This window comes from Anthonomus grandis, chromosome 14 (assembly GCF_022605725.1).
Source record: "Anthonomus grandis grandis chromosome 14, icAntGran1.3, whole genome shotgun sequence".
NCBI lineage: Eukaryota > Metazoa > Arthropoda > Insecta > Coleoptera > Curculionidae > Anthonomus > Anthonomus grandis.
In genome coordinates, this window is record NC_065559.1 from 16439869 (window position 1) to 16454924 (window position 15056).

Below are 15056 nucleotides of genomic sequence, written 5' to 3' on the forward strand. Positions count from 1 at the left end.
TTTCCGCGGACTAAATGAAATGGTCATTATTTTGGATTTTAGCAAAATAATTGCGTTATTGTAGTGATAAGTCAACACGCAAGTTACTTTGTAAAAACTTCCTACTCTGTAAGTGGACATATGTCTGTAGAATGTGTAAATAAATAAATAAATCAATAATAACTATTTAAATTAATTAATCTCAGCATTCCCGTGGTAATATTGTTAAATAAAATCGATGTGATTTTAAATAACGAACGAGAAAATATGGTAGCGACCTCTATTATCTATTCTTTGCTATTCTGTAGTTATTTGTCGCGTGTAGCAACCGAAAGCTGTGACTAACTTCAGAGCAATCGTCTATTTTCCTTTTCTTTTCGTGCGTCAACGCTTTTCAAAAAGGCAGGTTAGATTTAACTCTCTCTAATTTTCCCTGATTTTCTCCTAAAATAGCAGGTATTTTATGCAAAAACATATTAATTTTGGTAAACTGGGTTGGTAATTAGGCTAGGACTGCATAAAATCTCTCACAATTACCTCAATATTAATTTATACCTATTTTATGATCAACTAACCACAGCGTGCATGCTGTCCGCCATTTGTTGAATTGTACCCACAAATCTAATATAGCTGTTGTTTCAGAAAATGCCTTCCGTAACCCTCAAGGACGTGGACCAACACAAGTTTGTCAAAGCATTCTCCCAGTTTTTAAAAAAGTAAGCATATCTAATAAATAAACTTCAAGGACTTTCATCTTAACCTTATGATCAGGAAACAAGTGATTTCCCCCACATGTTATTCATTGCAAGACTAATTCATATTCGTTTTCAGAACTGGTAAGCTCCGTGTGCCAGAATGGGTAGATCTGGTAAAGACATCCAGAGCTAAGGAATTGGCTCCTTACGATGCTGACTGGTACTATGTACGTTGTGCTGCAGTTCTCAGACACATCTACATCCGGTCTCCAATTGGTGTCGGCTCTGTGACCAAAATCTTTGGTACCCGTAAACGCAATGGAACTAAACCTTCCCACTTCTGCAGGTCAGCTGGAAATATTGCCCGCAAAACTTTACAGAGTTTAGAAGGTATGTGAGTTCATTTTGTGTTCTTGCACCATTTAAGTCCCAATTATTTTTGAAAATTCCTTTTTCTTATAAAGGGTATATATGGATCTTGTTGACTTAACTGAGTGTATTTCTCATTTTGCAATATCTTAAAATTTTAGCAGGAGTACTTTGAAGAGAAGTGATTAAAAGAAAAAAATAAGGATTATTCATATAGGACACTAAAAAAGATTTAATTTTTTTTTTAAATAGGCTTAAATATGAGTCTAATTTAATTTAGGTTTTTTGTGATATCATTGTCTCTATGATTTAATTTCATTAAATATAATTACTATGCTAAAGCCCAATGTAAATATATAAGAGAAAACAGAAAAATATAAATTTATGAATTGCCTTCATTAATTGTACACAAGCCAATACAAGGTTTGTAGACTCCACATTATAATTCTATAAATTTTTTATACCACTAGGTATAAAAAGTGTATAGAGATCTCATAAATGTCACACACATGTCCCAACTCTCACAATGCATCCCAATCAAATCCAACCCAACCTCTAGTAACAGTATAATAGGCTTAGGTATAAGAAAATGTAAAAACAGATTTTTTGAATATTATATAACCAAATTAATGGCCTTATTCTAGTCCTTTTTAGAGCATTCTTATTCACCACATTTTTATGCATAATTTTATTAAAATGAAGACATTTGAAAACTACAAAATATCTACTAAATTGCAAAAAAATAAAATAGATCTTGTTGAAAACTGAACTCTGGCTCCCCAGCTCATAATTTACTTTCAACACCAAGTCCTTATGATACATTTTCAAAAGTATGTTTATATCATACAAATGTATAGATTTTCAGATTTTTTTCTTTTTATTATTTTTTTAAAGAAAAAATTATTTCAAAGAAAGAGTTGGCTTACTATTTCATATTACAAAATGTTAAAAATCAAAGAAACCTTAAGTTGACTAGAACCAGAATATTTTGAAATATTTACAATTTTTTTTACTAAATAATGAAAAACCTATTAAAGGACATAATTTTCAAAATATTGCAATGTGAAAATCCTTGAATTTGTCAATTCTCTACAAGGATGCAGCCAGGTTGCAATACTTGATCAAATTACATAAGATTTAGGTAAAAGTCGGTAGTTATTAACATAAATCAATGATAGATTCTGGTCTGCTCTAGAATTAGTTTTTAATTTGTTAATTTGCTCTAGTCCGCTATAAAACTTGAAAATAAAATAGATGCTTTAACCTGAAACTTTCATTTGTCAAAATTAGATATTATTTTAGGAATGAAACCTAGGCAAATGTTATGTTGATAAAATTTGACAGTAAATTATAAATATCAATGTTTCAAATTTAAACAAGAGAATTTCATAAACAATTTTAAAAATGTGTTTTTATTTTATTTTAAAACTTAACAAATTTGAGTCACACCAAGTTTTACTTTGTGAACACCAGCAGTTATTTTTTTGCTTAATTGGGATTGATCTGCATCATGCCACAAGATACAAATATTGTCTGCAAATACACTGAATTTCTCTTTAATTAAAATTTTGGGAGAGGTCATTGACATAAAAGAAACAATAGTGTCCTCAAAACTGTATATTGGAGAACAGCACCTTAAATTGCTCATTCCCCAAATAAACATTTCATGGTTTATATAAAATCTCACAAATCAATAGTTAAATGAATATAAAAATTCAAATATAAATTTTTTTTTCAATAATTAGTAAAGTGTATATAGTATAATTATTATTGTGTTTATTTTGTCTATTTAATCTTGCTTGTCTTTGATTTTGAATTCATTTATGTTAATGGTTTGTAGGTATGTGGTTTGTATTTTTTTGTTATTGAACTGTACTCTTTAGTATTCTACATATAATGTTCAAACTTAATTTGAATTTTATGATTTGTATAAAACTGTTACTAGCACCTATAAAGTAGGAGAGTAATCCCAGAAGCACCTGACCCAACAAACAGAATACAAAAATTTTGGGACAAAATGTTTTTATTTTTTAACATAATCTCATTTCAGCTCTATATGTTTTTCCCATTGGTGTTTACTAAGTTCAATACCCTTTTTATAATAAGAACCTTCTTAATAAGAATCTTATAACATTGACTGCTGACATCACTTCTTCATCATTGAAAAATGTTTGACCACTAACAGAAAATAATCTGAAGAAACTAAATCAGGTGAATAGGCCGAATGAGGTAGCAATTAAAGGTTTATTAATTTTGGCTGGTGCATTGGGTTAATGAAACAACATTTTCTTATATAAAAGGTAAATAAAAAACAGAAAATCTACAGCATTACAGAAACATTTAATAAAATGACAAAGTTTACATGTTTTGCTCAACTAGAGCATCATCAGACCTATAATAATTAAGATGATGTAACCCGAAAAAAGGAAAATTCAACAAAAACTTACACAAAACACCTAACATATAAATAAACAAAGCTTACAATAAAGTGGCACTATCTATGTACAAAGAACGTAACTAAACGATCAAATCACCTTATACATTTCAGAAATCTAACCATCATTTGAGAGTCTAGAATTATTCAGGATTACTAAAAACTAGGTGGCCATCAAATTCAAACCTTTAATTAACACAGGACAGATCTGGGCTTTTAAAAGCTTTACTAATTTCCATTGTCTCCAGCAAGTCTAGTTTTTTACTTTTATTGCACTTATGAAATATTTTTATATTTTGGCTGTCAGGAAAATTATGTTTGGAGTCGAGGAGGTGATTAGCAAAAGTCGATCTGGTGACTGTGATATCGGTATTTTTAAATTTATTATATTGGGCCTTGTATTCACTAATCCTAGTAGAAATCTTCCTACCAGACTGGCCGACGTACACTGCAGGGCACTCTTTACACCTAATCTCATAAACTCCCAGAGAAGATAGCGGGGGTAGTTTATCTTTAGTTTTAATTAGATGTGTTTTTAATGTATTATTGGTTTTATAAGCTGGGGTTATGCCAAAGGGAGAAAAAAAGCGGGATAGTTATGACGAGATTTATCCAGAATAAGTAAACGAGCTAAAAGTTTTGATATAGTTTGTTTGCTGTTTGATAGAATTAAATGATAATTTATACTTGTTCACATACTGAAAATACATTTTATATATCGGTTTAAGAGGCTAAAGATTGCTAATTGTTTAATGGTAAGGAATTATTTTTTAAAAGCTTCATGAGAAAGTGGGATGTTAAAAAGTCTGTAAAACAAGGAATGGAGAGCAACAAATTTATGTGAGGATGGTAATGTTGAATTATATTGTATAATATTATCTGTTGTTGCTTGTTTACGAAATATTTTCAAGGATATCTTATTTCTTTCCCTCTTAGGTAATAAATCTAAGAATGGTAAGATGTTGTTCTGTTCCCGTTCGGTTGTGATCTCAATTTTAGAGTGAAGAGGGTTTTTATTGAATTATGGAAATTTGTAAGCTCTACCTCACTTCCATTCCAAATCATACATATATCATCCGCATACCGTTTATAAAAGATGATGTTATTTTTAAAATTACTGCTCTGCTCATTATTTTTGTTTCTAAGTTACTAAGAAATACTTCACTAAGAAATGGCGATAAACAAGAGCCCATTGCTAGTCCCTCTTTTTGTTTAAAAAAACGGTTGTTAAATTGGAAAATAAATTGATCTAACACAGTAGAAAGAAGCAAAAGTAGATTTTCCAACAAGAGTGAATCAAGTTTCTCCCTGAGAAGCTCTTTGACTAAGACCAGACAATCAGCGGGTGGAATGCTTGGAAATAAGTTTTTCACGTCTAGCGATATAAGCTGGGCTGTATCTGGAACGTGAACATTCTGAATACTCTTGGCAAAAATCACTGAATTTGTTACAGAATATGGCGCTTTGAAGTTTGAGACATTTCTAAAAACATTAAGCCAAGATGATAACTGGTAACAAGGGGAGTCAACAAAGGCCCTAATTGGCATGCATTGGACTTTTGGTAACCCATATAATAGAAGTGTTTTATGGTTCATGGGATATATTTTTTGTTTTGTTGAATTAAAATATTCTAAGGTTACCAAGGTCATGTCTAAGACTGTGGGATCTCTGTCAACCCTTTCAAAGTCATCTGTGTTTAGAAAATCCATTACTTTATTTATGTAATCGTCCCTTTTCAAGGCAAGTAAGCATGACCCCTTATTGGCTTTTGTGAAAACTATATCATTGTCCATTAAAAAGACATCTGATTAAAACTAAAGATAAACTACCTCCGCTATCTTCTCCGGGAGTTTATGAGATTAGGTGTAAAGAGTGCCCTGCAGTGTATGTTGGCCAGTCTGGTAGAAAGATTTCTACTAGAATTAGTGAACACAAGGCCCAATATAATAAATTTAAAAATACTGCTATCACAGTCACCAGATCCGCTTTTGCTAATCACCTCCTTGACTCCAAACATAATTTTCCTTACAGCCAAAATATAAAAATACTTCATTAGTGCAATAAATGTAAAAAATTAGACTTGCTGGAGACAATGGAAATTAGTAAAGCTTTTAATAACCCTAAATAATTCTAGACTCTCAAATAATAATGTTAAGATTTCTGAAATGTATAAGGTGATTTGATTGTTTAGTTGAGTTCTTTGTACATAGATAGAGCCACTTTATTGTAAGCTTTGTTTATTTATATGTTAGGTGTTTTGCGTATGTTATGGTAAGTTTTTGTTGAATTTTCCTTTTTTCAGGTTACATCATCTTAATTAGTATAGGTCTGATGATGCTCTAGTCAAGCAAAACATGTAACCTTTGTCATTTTATTGAATGTTTCTGTGATGCTGTAGATTTTATGTTTTTTATTTTTTTATAAAAGTATATGTCCAGCATCTTTGGGATATATAGATACTTGCCATTGATACTTTTCTCTTTTGGAAGATAGTCAATGAAAATTATCTTATGTGCATCCCAAAAAGCCGACGCCATGGTTTTGGCTGCAGATAAAACAGTCTTCGCCTTCTTTGGAACCACAAAAAGGAGAGCCCTTTTGAAGCCATTGAGGAGGTTAAGTTTTGATTGTTCTTTTGTTTTGGGTGTGAAGTAATGGTTTCCACGTTTCATGCATGGTTATGAAATAACGCAAAAATTCTGCTTTGTTATTGTGAAACTTCGTTAAACACTCAATTAAAACATTCTTCACGGCACTGTTTTTGCTCTATTGTGAGCAATGGCGGCACTTACGCACACACCTTTCTCATGTCCAAACTCTCATGTTTTTGAACTTTTGCCTCTTGGCAGCTCATATGGCCCGTTTAAGCCCTGCTACCCAATATTTTACTGTTGTTAACGACGAAGCAGACTCACTGAGAATCGAATTCTGTTCAGCTTTTATATTGGTTGGGCCAAAGCCTTTGTAGGTTGTAGTAAAAATATTGTATCACATAACAATGAGCAATTTTCACAAATTCACTGAAAATTATTGATGACACAAACAAATACTAAGCAATGTCTTTAAACATGAAACGTATTGTGCTTTATGGATTGTATCCTATCTAATACAGTGACTTTTTCTCTAACTACCACTACCTCTAGGTCAGGCCGAATGGACCATTTTTCCTACTTATCTATATACATTTTTTGTTTGAAAAGAATTGCAAACTTATTGTATAAGAACAGCATTATAACAGGATGTTGATTTGGATAATTGGCAAGAAAAGGTTAAAAGTCCTTATTTTTTTGAAATGTTTCCTTGATAGAGTTATAAGCCTCTAAAGGATATCTCTGAAAATTAATGTTTTTTTTTAAATATTTTGTTTAATTTCGTTAAGTACAGTGATCAATAGAATCAGGCATCATATGGATTTCACAAATTAAGAAAATTTTACCAATATGCCTAACTGTACAGGAAATAATAAAAAGTCTACCCTTAAGAAAAGGTGATTCAAATCTAAGAATTGCATCAATTATTTTTCATAAAGTTATCACACATAAAGGTTTGTTGTTATAACTTTATAAACTTTGTTATTAGCCTCTTTATATTCGAAATGCCCAGTTATAAATCTGATAAATTAAGATGGTCTTGGGTTATTTGACCACATGCAGGAGTTTTTATGAAGACTCATATTTCTTTTCATAAATCCATAAATCAAAAAGTTTTCCCTGTTTGGAAGGCAGTCTGTGGACACACTGTATATTTGATAAAAAAAAAAGCATACTGGATTAAAAAATCATCTTTTAAACCCTTAAGGTTCAGTAGAGTAGCTATTTAAAAGCTTGACTGCACCAGATGGAAGTGCTGAGCATTAAAATAAAATTATCTATCAATGTATTAAAAAATACTTTATAATCCTTTTTATTTCTTCCTATACTACTTTTTTTTAATGCTATACTTCATTGAAATCAATATATTTTTTTAGCTCTTAAGTTGATTGAAAAGTCAGCTGATGGTGGAAGAAAACTCACCCAGCAAGGCAGGAGGGATGTTGACAGAATTGCTGCCCAAGTTAAGGCTAAAGAAAGAAAAGCACTAAGAGCTAGTGCAGTTTTGACTTTGTAATAAGATTATTTTTATGTTTTAATTTAATAAAATATTCAAAAATCTATATTAAATGTGTTTTGTTTATTAGACTAATAATACCGTCTACTAAAATATGCGACAGTAAAATTTTCACCCATATTTTGAATAACAAGAAACATCTTTAAAAAATATTAGATAGTATGTTAGAACACATACTGGGAGGTCAATATATTTTAACACCCTTATACAGGGTGATTTTTAAGTTAATACTTTTTTTAACTGTGTATAGAACTCTGTAAAATATACATTTTTTCAAATAACTTCGATACACTCAAAAACAAGGGACATACAGAATAAAAAAAGTGAATATGGGTTTGTTTTTCATCGTCTGTTTATGTTTAGTTTTTTGCTCGAATTTTTGTATTATCGATCACGCATTATACCGATCAGTTAGTCGTAGACACTTTTGGTTTATTGTTGTTAATTTTAAATTTGCAAATCCTAAAAATGGCACATCGTTATGAAAACAATGAACTTGTGGATATGTTGCTTATTTATGGAGAGTGTCTTCAAAGTGCTGCTGCTGCTGCTTCGGTACTATACGCAGACCGCTTTCCTTTGCGGAATCATCCTACACCTACAGAAGTTTCATAAATCTTATTCAACGGGCTAGGGATACTGGCGATTTACGGGAACATCGTGGAGGGCATGCAGGAAAAGGAAGAAGACCTGAAAATATTCATAGGGAAGAACAAATTTTAAATCTCATCGAAGAAGATCCAACAACAAGTACTCGAGTTGTTGCAGGGCAGGTCGGATTAAGTCAAACAAAAGTATGAACATTGCGCGAGAATCAATTTAATCCCTTTCACGTTCAACGTGTCCAAGCGCTACTGCCTGAAGACTTCCCCCGCAGAGTTCAGTTTTGTGAATGGTTCCTACAACATGAAAATGATTAACATTTTTCGAACAAAATTTTAGCCATGGACGAGGCAACATTCACCCGAAAGAGAATTAACAATTTTCGAAATACGCATGTTTGGTCTGTTGATAATCCCCATGCAATTCGCAGAACCAATTTTCAACACCGCTTTTCTGCTAATGTGTGGACAGGAATTGTGAATGGGATACTTGTTGGACCATTTATCTTACCAGACCGTTTGACGGGCGATGTTTATTTGGACTTTTTGCAAAATAATCTGCCTGTTCTGTTAGAAGACGTGCCACTGAATATAAGGCAAACTATGTGGCCCCTGCAGGATGGAGCACCTGCCCATTTTAGACGAGAAGTGAGCGAATTTTTAAATATAAGTTACCCAAATCGGTGGATTGGCCGAAATGGACCAGTTGCATGGCCACCAAGGTCGCCAGACCTAAATCCATGTGACTTTTTTTTGTAGGGTTATATGAAAAGTTTAGTTTTCAAGACGCCCATCGACACACAAGAAGAACTAATAGCACGTATTGAGCAGGCTGCGGCAACAGTTAGACAAAAACCGATTTCTCCATTGCGTGCCGTTACGGAACAGTGGTTACATCGAGCAAATCGTTGTGTTGAAGTTAATGGTGACAACTTTGAACAATTTATTTAAATTAAAGAGGACCGTATTGGACTCATTTTATAACATTTTGGCAATGCAATTTTTTTATTTTTCGGTTTTTTGAATAAAGTTATTTGAAAAAAATGTTTATAGATTTATAAAAATCACCAGGCATTTTAATAAGGTAAATTTGCAGCAAGTTACTATGAAAAAATAATTTTGTCTTGTGGTAAGTAAATTACCACTCATGTTTACACCATACCACGTACAGGGTCTTTCTCCATATACAGGGTGTTTCAAATTTGACCCTCAACATGAGGTTCTTGGAATCTAAAAAAAGATATGAAAATGGTTAAATTAGAACAAAGTTGAGAATTTTTGAGGTTAGAAATGTGCCGTTTAAAAAAATTAAAAGTTACGAATGGTCCCGAAGATATTCAAAAAAATACCAAATTTTTAGAAATCAATTTTATTTTTTTCTTATTTCTTGTCCTATTTTAAAATAATTTGCACTTTTGCTTTGCCATTTTTTTCGTGCTACATGATGGTCTTTTTAAATTTTTCACACGACGTTTCGATTTTGCCAACGATCATTAACTCTATTTTCTTTTATAGGCACGATATTGGATTTTTACACTTTTAAAATGTCTGCGAAATTACCTTTTTAATGATGTATCACGAAAAATATATTTTTTTTTGTAAAAACCCGAATTTCCGGAAAAAAACTAGATTTGCCTCAGTAGGCTGTAACTGGGGGGTAGGACGATATTGCGAAGCGATAGTAATAGGATGCGTCCTAAAATGCAAATCTTTTTATGGGTTGTGGCTTGTTTCTACTCTAGGACTGTATTAAGAAAATTGAAATTGAATCTATTTATGGGTGATTTTATAGGGGTTGAAAGATTTTTGATAAGGTAGATATAAATTTATGTAATTTTTAAAATTACTTGATTGCACAATATTGAAAGATGTCCAGCAGAAAGTTAGAAGTTTAGTTCTGATTAATTCTCGAACATTGTTACTATCACTTTTCGGCAAATGAACTTTAGCATTATTAATAAAATAATTAATTCTGGTGATGTATCTTAATTTACTTTTAGTCAATTTTTGCAAAAGCGGTCAAATTTAGAAATTTATGCGGATGGCACGTTCTTTATGCAAAAGTCATAGGAGTATCATAATCTGATATTCAAATGCCTAATGGGCAGAAATTGAAGACTTGAAATTAAAGAACAAAGATTATCTTAATATAACAAGTGATTATATAGACTAAATAATGCAAATGAAGCATGAAATACAATATAACTAAGTAAGCATGTATATAAGCAAAATATTATATATAAAGTGGCATAATTGTGTACAGAACTATCCTTTGACATTATTTTTATAGCTAAACTAACGAAAACTAATGGAAGTCCATTATAATATATAAATAAGCATTTTCTGACATATCTACTTATTTATCAGGGGCTTGTGATTAAACCGAAGATTATATGACCTATCTTATCTTAAATTTCATAAGTCTTTGATTGAGTTTTTTTGAAAGAATCGAGGAGACATAAGAAAAGATGAAAAATATTATATATTTAAGTTAAGTTTAATAGATTTGGTGGTTTGTCGATTCCCCGCTTGAATGTTTAGGGTATATTTAATTAATTGTGATACACATCAGGACGTTTTGTCTGATGTATAACAGTTTAAAATAACTGAGTTTCATACTTTTCTTAATCAAAAGTGTCACATATTAAGTTTTGCCTAAATAAACATTGATAAATTACCCGAAGTAGACACTAGTGTTCTAAGCCTTAATAGTTTATTCAACCCTTTTTGCCATCATTATTGTGTCTGACGTTCCTCCAAGTATTCCATTGGTTCGTTCGTCGTGTCTTATGCAAATCTATACGAGTTTTCTTTGTTAAATTATTTCAAGTAAATCAATGAAATTTTGGATTACTTATTTATTGTAAGAAGAGAAAATAGTTTATGCTTATGAAATTTAAGTATTTTGAAAAAAAATAACACTTAGGACGTTTTAACTATGTAACACTGGAAAAAAATAATACAAATGGGTGTTTTTATCATGACCGCACTGAAAATATTTTACATAAAAAATCTTTAGATCAACATCAGCACAATTTACAATAAAAATAAAAAAAGATAAAAGCGACCAATTCTTATTTTGAGCCGCACAATTGTCAAGCCAAATTGTTATATATGGTGTGTCCCTGTTATTTAATAAAAAGGCATAAAACGTTGAGATTAAATCTTCTTTTTTTCGGCCGCTTATGGCTTCGTGCCAAATAACTGCCATTGCTTTCAAAGCTTTGGAATATGCACCAACTGGAACAAATGACTCATTAAAAGCAATCAACCTTGGAGTGAATATCATTTCCTTAAACATTTCGGCCCGTGGTAGCATTATCACCTAAAAAAGTTTAAACACATTGAATAAGAGGCTGTAGATAGGTAACAAAAAAAAATTACGTTTTGCAAGTCAGCTGAAATAATTAATTTCTCGGGTTCTCTTTCCTTCTTATCTTTTTCATATTCCTCTCTGGCAGCGACATAGTTTTCTTTGTGCCCTTTCCATACCCCACATTCTTTACAGTCAATACTTGAATCTTCTTTCTTGTGTAGCGAACTTTTTAAATGTAAGTTAAATTTCTCACACTCAAAGCATTCCTCGTTTCCTAAATTAGCAAATGAAATATTCATGCTGGCGACCGCCTGCCTATACAACTCATAAGACGCTTTAACCATTGGATTCTTTTCTACGAAATCCTTATACATCAAAGTAACTGAAATGTCACTTGACAAATAGAGCCGGTTAGGGGCATGCTCTCTTCTATAATGCGAAACAACTGGTTGAAATGTTTTAATGTGGTCTACAAGCAAATTTCTGTCAACTTTTGCAGAGTTAGGATGGCGACCACGCATATCCTTTCTTGGCAAAGCAGCTGTAGGTTCAGTGTCCCTAACAGATTTTAAAAACCTATCATTTGCTGGGTGGAACCCCAAAGTTGCGAGCAGGAAAGTTTTGCAAACATAATTTTCTGTGCCATTCAAATCTTTTAGAACATACTTGAAACTATTTTCTTTCCTTGAGTTATTAGCCACCATTTTACTTTCTTTTGCAAATCGTTTTATACAACTAAATACAAAAGTTCTTTGTTCATTATTATTCATTTGCCAAAATTCTTTATTAATTTATTTTTGCTTTTCAACATTGAAAGTTTTTGGACATTTTAACCTACACTTTTCATTATAAAAAGATCTCTCAGAAGTATTTGATCCAATGTCACAATATATTTTAAGTTTAAAAACTGATCAATTACACTGACATTAGCCTTGATGCAGTTTTTAATTACCTATTTATATACAGGGTGTCCCATTAATAATAACAAAAAACAACTGCTAAAGTTATAGACAAAATTCAAAAAAAATACTTAATGTTTATCACCCTGTATCTTGGTTGCATTTCATTTTCGGACTAGGAAAATTTAACTTAACCTCATCATTTTTGTGAGAGGAATCTGCTATTAAAATATTTACCATTATTAATGGAACACCCTGTATATCCTATATAAAATCTCCGCGATTAGGGAATATTTGTCAATATTACTCGTAAATTATTTATTATACTGTTCTATAAAAGTTTCATTTCCTACTAAATTCATTTAAAAAAAAATTATCTGTTGCGATATCAGGGTTTTGACTGCTTCCAGAAAATCGTATTTTCATATGATTAACAATACTGTCAAGCATGTGATAATATCTATGGATTAGCCAGAATTGTTTCATTTCAATAAGACTTGTGGATGTACAAGGTGTTCCTAAGACGTACTAATATTTAAGGGAGTGATTCCTGGACTCATTAAAAAAGTTCTAATGAACAGATGTTCTAAACGTCTTAACTTTTGAGATACAGTTGGTGTTGAAGTTTTCAAAAAAAATCAGTTTTTTAATAATAACTTAAACAATATTGTAGACATTTTCATGAAATTTGTTACATGTATTCTATGCATTAAGATGCATTTTTTGATGTGCAAAAAAATATATTTTCTCTGCTAAAGTACAAAAAAGAAGAAAAAAGTAAGAAAAGTAAAAAGTTTAAATAAATGAATATTTATAACGTTCCATTTGTTATTTTTGAGGATGCTCCTAACGTATTTTAATAACGCTTAAAATATGGACAATTGTCAATCAAAATTTCTGTTAGTAAAAACAGATTTACTAAAAACTTGATAAGAAACCAAGCGCCTCTACAATTTTTCTATTTGAATTTTTTTCAATGTCAGATTATCTTGGGTTCTAATTAACTAATAACCTAATTCATGTTCTTTTCTATCCAACTTTGCCAACATCGAAATATTATTAGGTGCCTATATATTTCTCAATTTTTTTTGGGGTGCATTTATATTTTCGGGGTGCTAAGCACCCCCAAGCCCGCTCCCAATTTCGCCACTGGATCTTGATGCCATACTTTTTGCTTGTATTTCCTTACGCGTAGATTTTCAAGTCTCGTTTTAATTGGGTAAGTAAGCAGCTCTATAGTGAATTTCTTATCCGATAACTTTCCGTTATAAAAGATACGTCCTTTGACTTGATCATTTAAAATGCTACTCCATACATGTAAAGAATGCCGCCCTTGAAACTTAATTTGTCTTGTTATTCAAGGGTTGATCCTTAACCAAAAGCAAACATTCTTCCAATTATAAATGTCTACGGTGGTAAAGGTGCATTCATCGGTCCACAAATTTAAAAAAAAACGCTATTATCGTTACCTTTTAGTTCTAATATCTCTTGACAAAATGCCACCCGATCATTTCTTTGCGTTACACTTAAAGTTTGAACAGGTAATATTTTATAAGAATAATACTTAAACTTTTTTAAAGTTGAATGAATTTGTTTGGCCGACCGACCAAAGTAACTTTTGGCATCTTCTATGAAATGATTTGAGTGTTGTCTAAAAAGAAATTAAACATTTTTCATAGGCTATCTAACAGAGGCAAAGGCCTGAATACGATAGTGTAAATTTAAATGTGTTCAAAATTAGTTAAAATTTACCTACCTTCGAAACATAGCAAAATATATAATTCTCCTTCTTGATCGACGAGAACTGTCCGACGTTTTCTTCGCAAAGTTTTTCATATGCGAAATGCTCGTTCTACATTTTTCCCGGAATGGCACGGAAAGAAAACGTTCGACGAATGCTTTCACGGAATTTGCTTATTAATTGTAAAATATACTGTCAAATTTGACATTTCGTCAGATTTTTATGACAGGAAAAAAAATTTAACATCAGATTCAAAAAATTAAAGTACTAACTAACTACTATAACTCCAAAAGTCATATTTTTTTTAAAGTTTTCACCTAACCTCTGCAGAGGAGGGGTCAATATATCCTGCATGTACTAAATATTTAAGACGCGATTTAAATGACGGCATGCTTTTTTTTACACTCATGGGTCAATTTTTTACCAAAAAGTCCATCACCAATCCAATGAGTTATCAAAGATAATATAAAAAAGTAGACAAGAATGATAAATTGTACTTAGTTTTTGGAAATAAAAGAATTAATATAATACATAGACAATAAAACAAGTACTTCATCACAGTAATCTATAATCTTTATAAAATTCATAAATTAAAGCTATAATAAGCTGTATAAAAATGTTAACTAATTTACTAAACCGCTTATTGCTACAAATATTCTCATATTCTAAAGGCACGTGATTGTAAATTTTGATGCCCTCATAAAATGATTGATTTTTTTATAAGGGCACTCTTGAGGGTGCATTAGTTATTAGAATTAAATCTTGTTGTATGTTCATTTGTGTGAGAGTTATTAACCCCTCTGTATTTAATAAAAAATGGCTTACAGTGGTCCCTAAAACCTGCCCCATATAAAAATCTTATAGCCGGCTTGTGCAATACAAAAAAACGACCTCAAGAGAGACGACTTGCAAAA

General features: G+C 31.4%; 2 protein-coding genes and 1 long non-coding RNA gene across 6 annotated transcripts; 1 reads left to right on the top strand and 2 right to left on the bottom strand.

Moving 5' to 3' along the window:
- The first annotated feature begins 303 nt into the window (after positions 1-303).
- On the top strand, positions 304-7637 carry LOC126744611 (40S ribosomal protein S19). Of its 3 annotated transcripts, none has more exons than XM_050452104.1 (4): positions 304-381; positions 622-695; positions 811-1064; positions 7445-7637. In XM_050452104.1, the coding sequence occupies exons 2-4, from the start codon at positions 625-627 to the stop codon at positions 7582-7584; spliced, it is 465 nt and encodes a 154-aa protein (XP_050308061.1). In that variant the 5' UTR covers positions 304-381; positions 622-624; the 3' UTR covers positions 7585-7637. The 3 variants fall into 3 exon arrangements, with proteins under 3 accessions (XP_050308061.1, XP_050308060.1, XP_050308059.1); XM_050452103.1 differs by having other exon boundaries at positions 314-385; XM_050452102.1 differs by having other exon boundaries at positions 328-435.
- Positions 7638-11051: 3414 nt separating this feature from the next.
- On the bottom strand, positions 11052-13217 carry LOC126744555 (uncharacterized). Its single transcript, XM_050452012.1, has 2 exons — positions 11571-13217; positions 11052-11511 (listed from the first exon to the last, which is right to left on the bottom strand). Exons 1-2 carry the CDS (start codon positions 12270-12272, stop codon positions 11119-11121), a joined length of 1095 nt encoding a protein of 364 aa, XP_050307969.1. The 5' UTR covers positions 12273-13217; the 3' UTR covers positions 11052-11118.
- Positions 13218-13282: 65 nt separating this feature from the next.
- On the bottom strand, positions 13283-14636 carry LOC126744556 (uncharacterized). 2 transcript variants are annotated; one of them, XR_007663232.1, is made up of 3 exons: positions 14158-14636; positions 13871-14052; positions 13283-13808 (listed from the first exon to the last, which is right to left on the bottom strand). It is a non-coding gene; the product is annotated as an uncharacterized LOC126744556 (long non-coding RNA). The 2 variants fall into 2 exon arrangements; XR_007663231.1 differs by having other exon boundaries at positions 13283-14052.
- Positions 14637-15056: the final 420 nt, after the last annotated feature.

Bases quoted from the DNA above. Each gene is read 5' to 3' on its own strand.
- LOC126744611 (XM_050452104.1), top strand. From the start codon at position 625: ATGCCTTCCGTAACCCTCAAGGACGTGGACCAACACAAGTTTGTCAAA. The intron at 696-810 runs GTAAGCATATCT...ATTCGTTTTCAG, and splicing joins TTCTCCCAGTTTTTAAAAAA to AACTGGTAAGCTCCGTGTGC. The intron at 1,065-7,444 runs GTATGTGAGTTC...ATATTTTTTTAG, and splicing joins AACTTTACAGAGTTTAGAAG to CTCTTAAGTTGATTGAAAAG.
- LOC126744555 (XM_050452012.1), bottom strand. From the start codon at position 12,272: ATGAATAATAATGAACAAAGAACTTTTGTATTTAGTTGTATAAAACGA. The intron at 11,512-11,570 runs GTAATTTTTTTT...AAACTTTTTTAG, and splicing joins TTTCAGCTGACTTGCAAAAC to GTGATAATGCTACCACGGGC.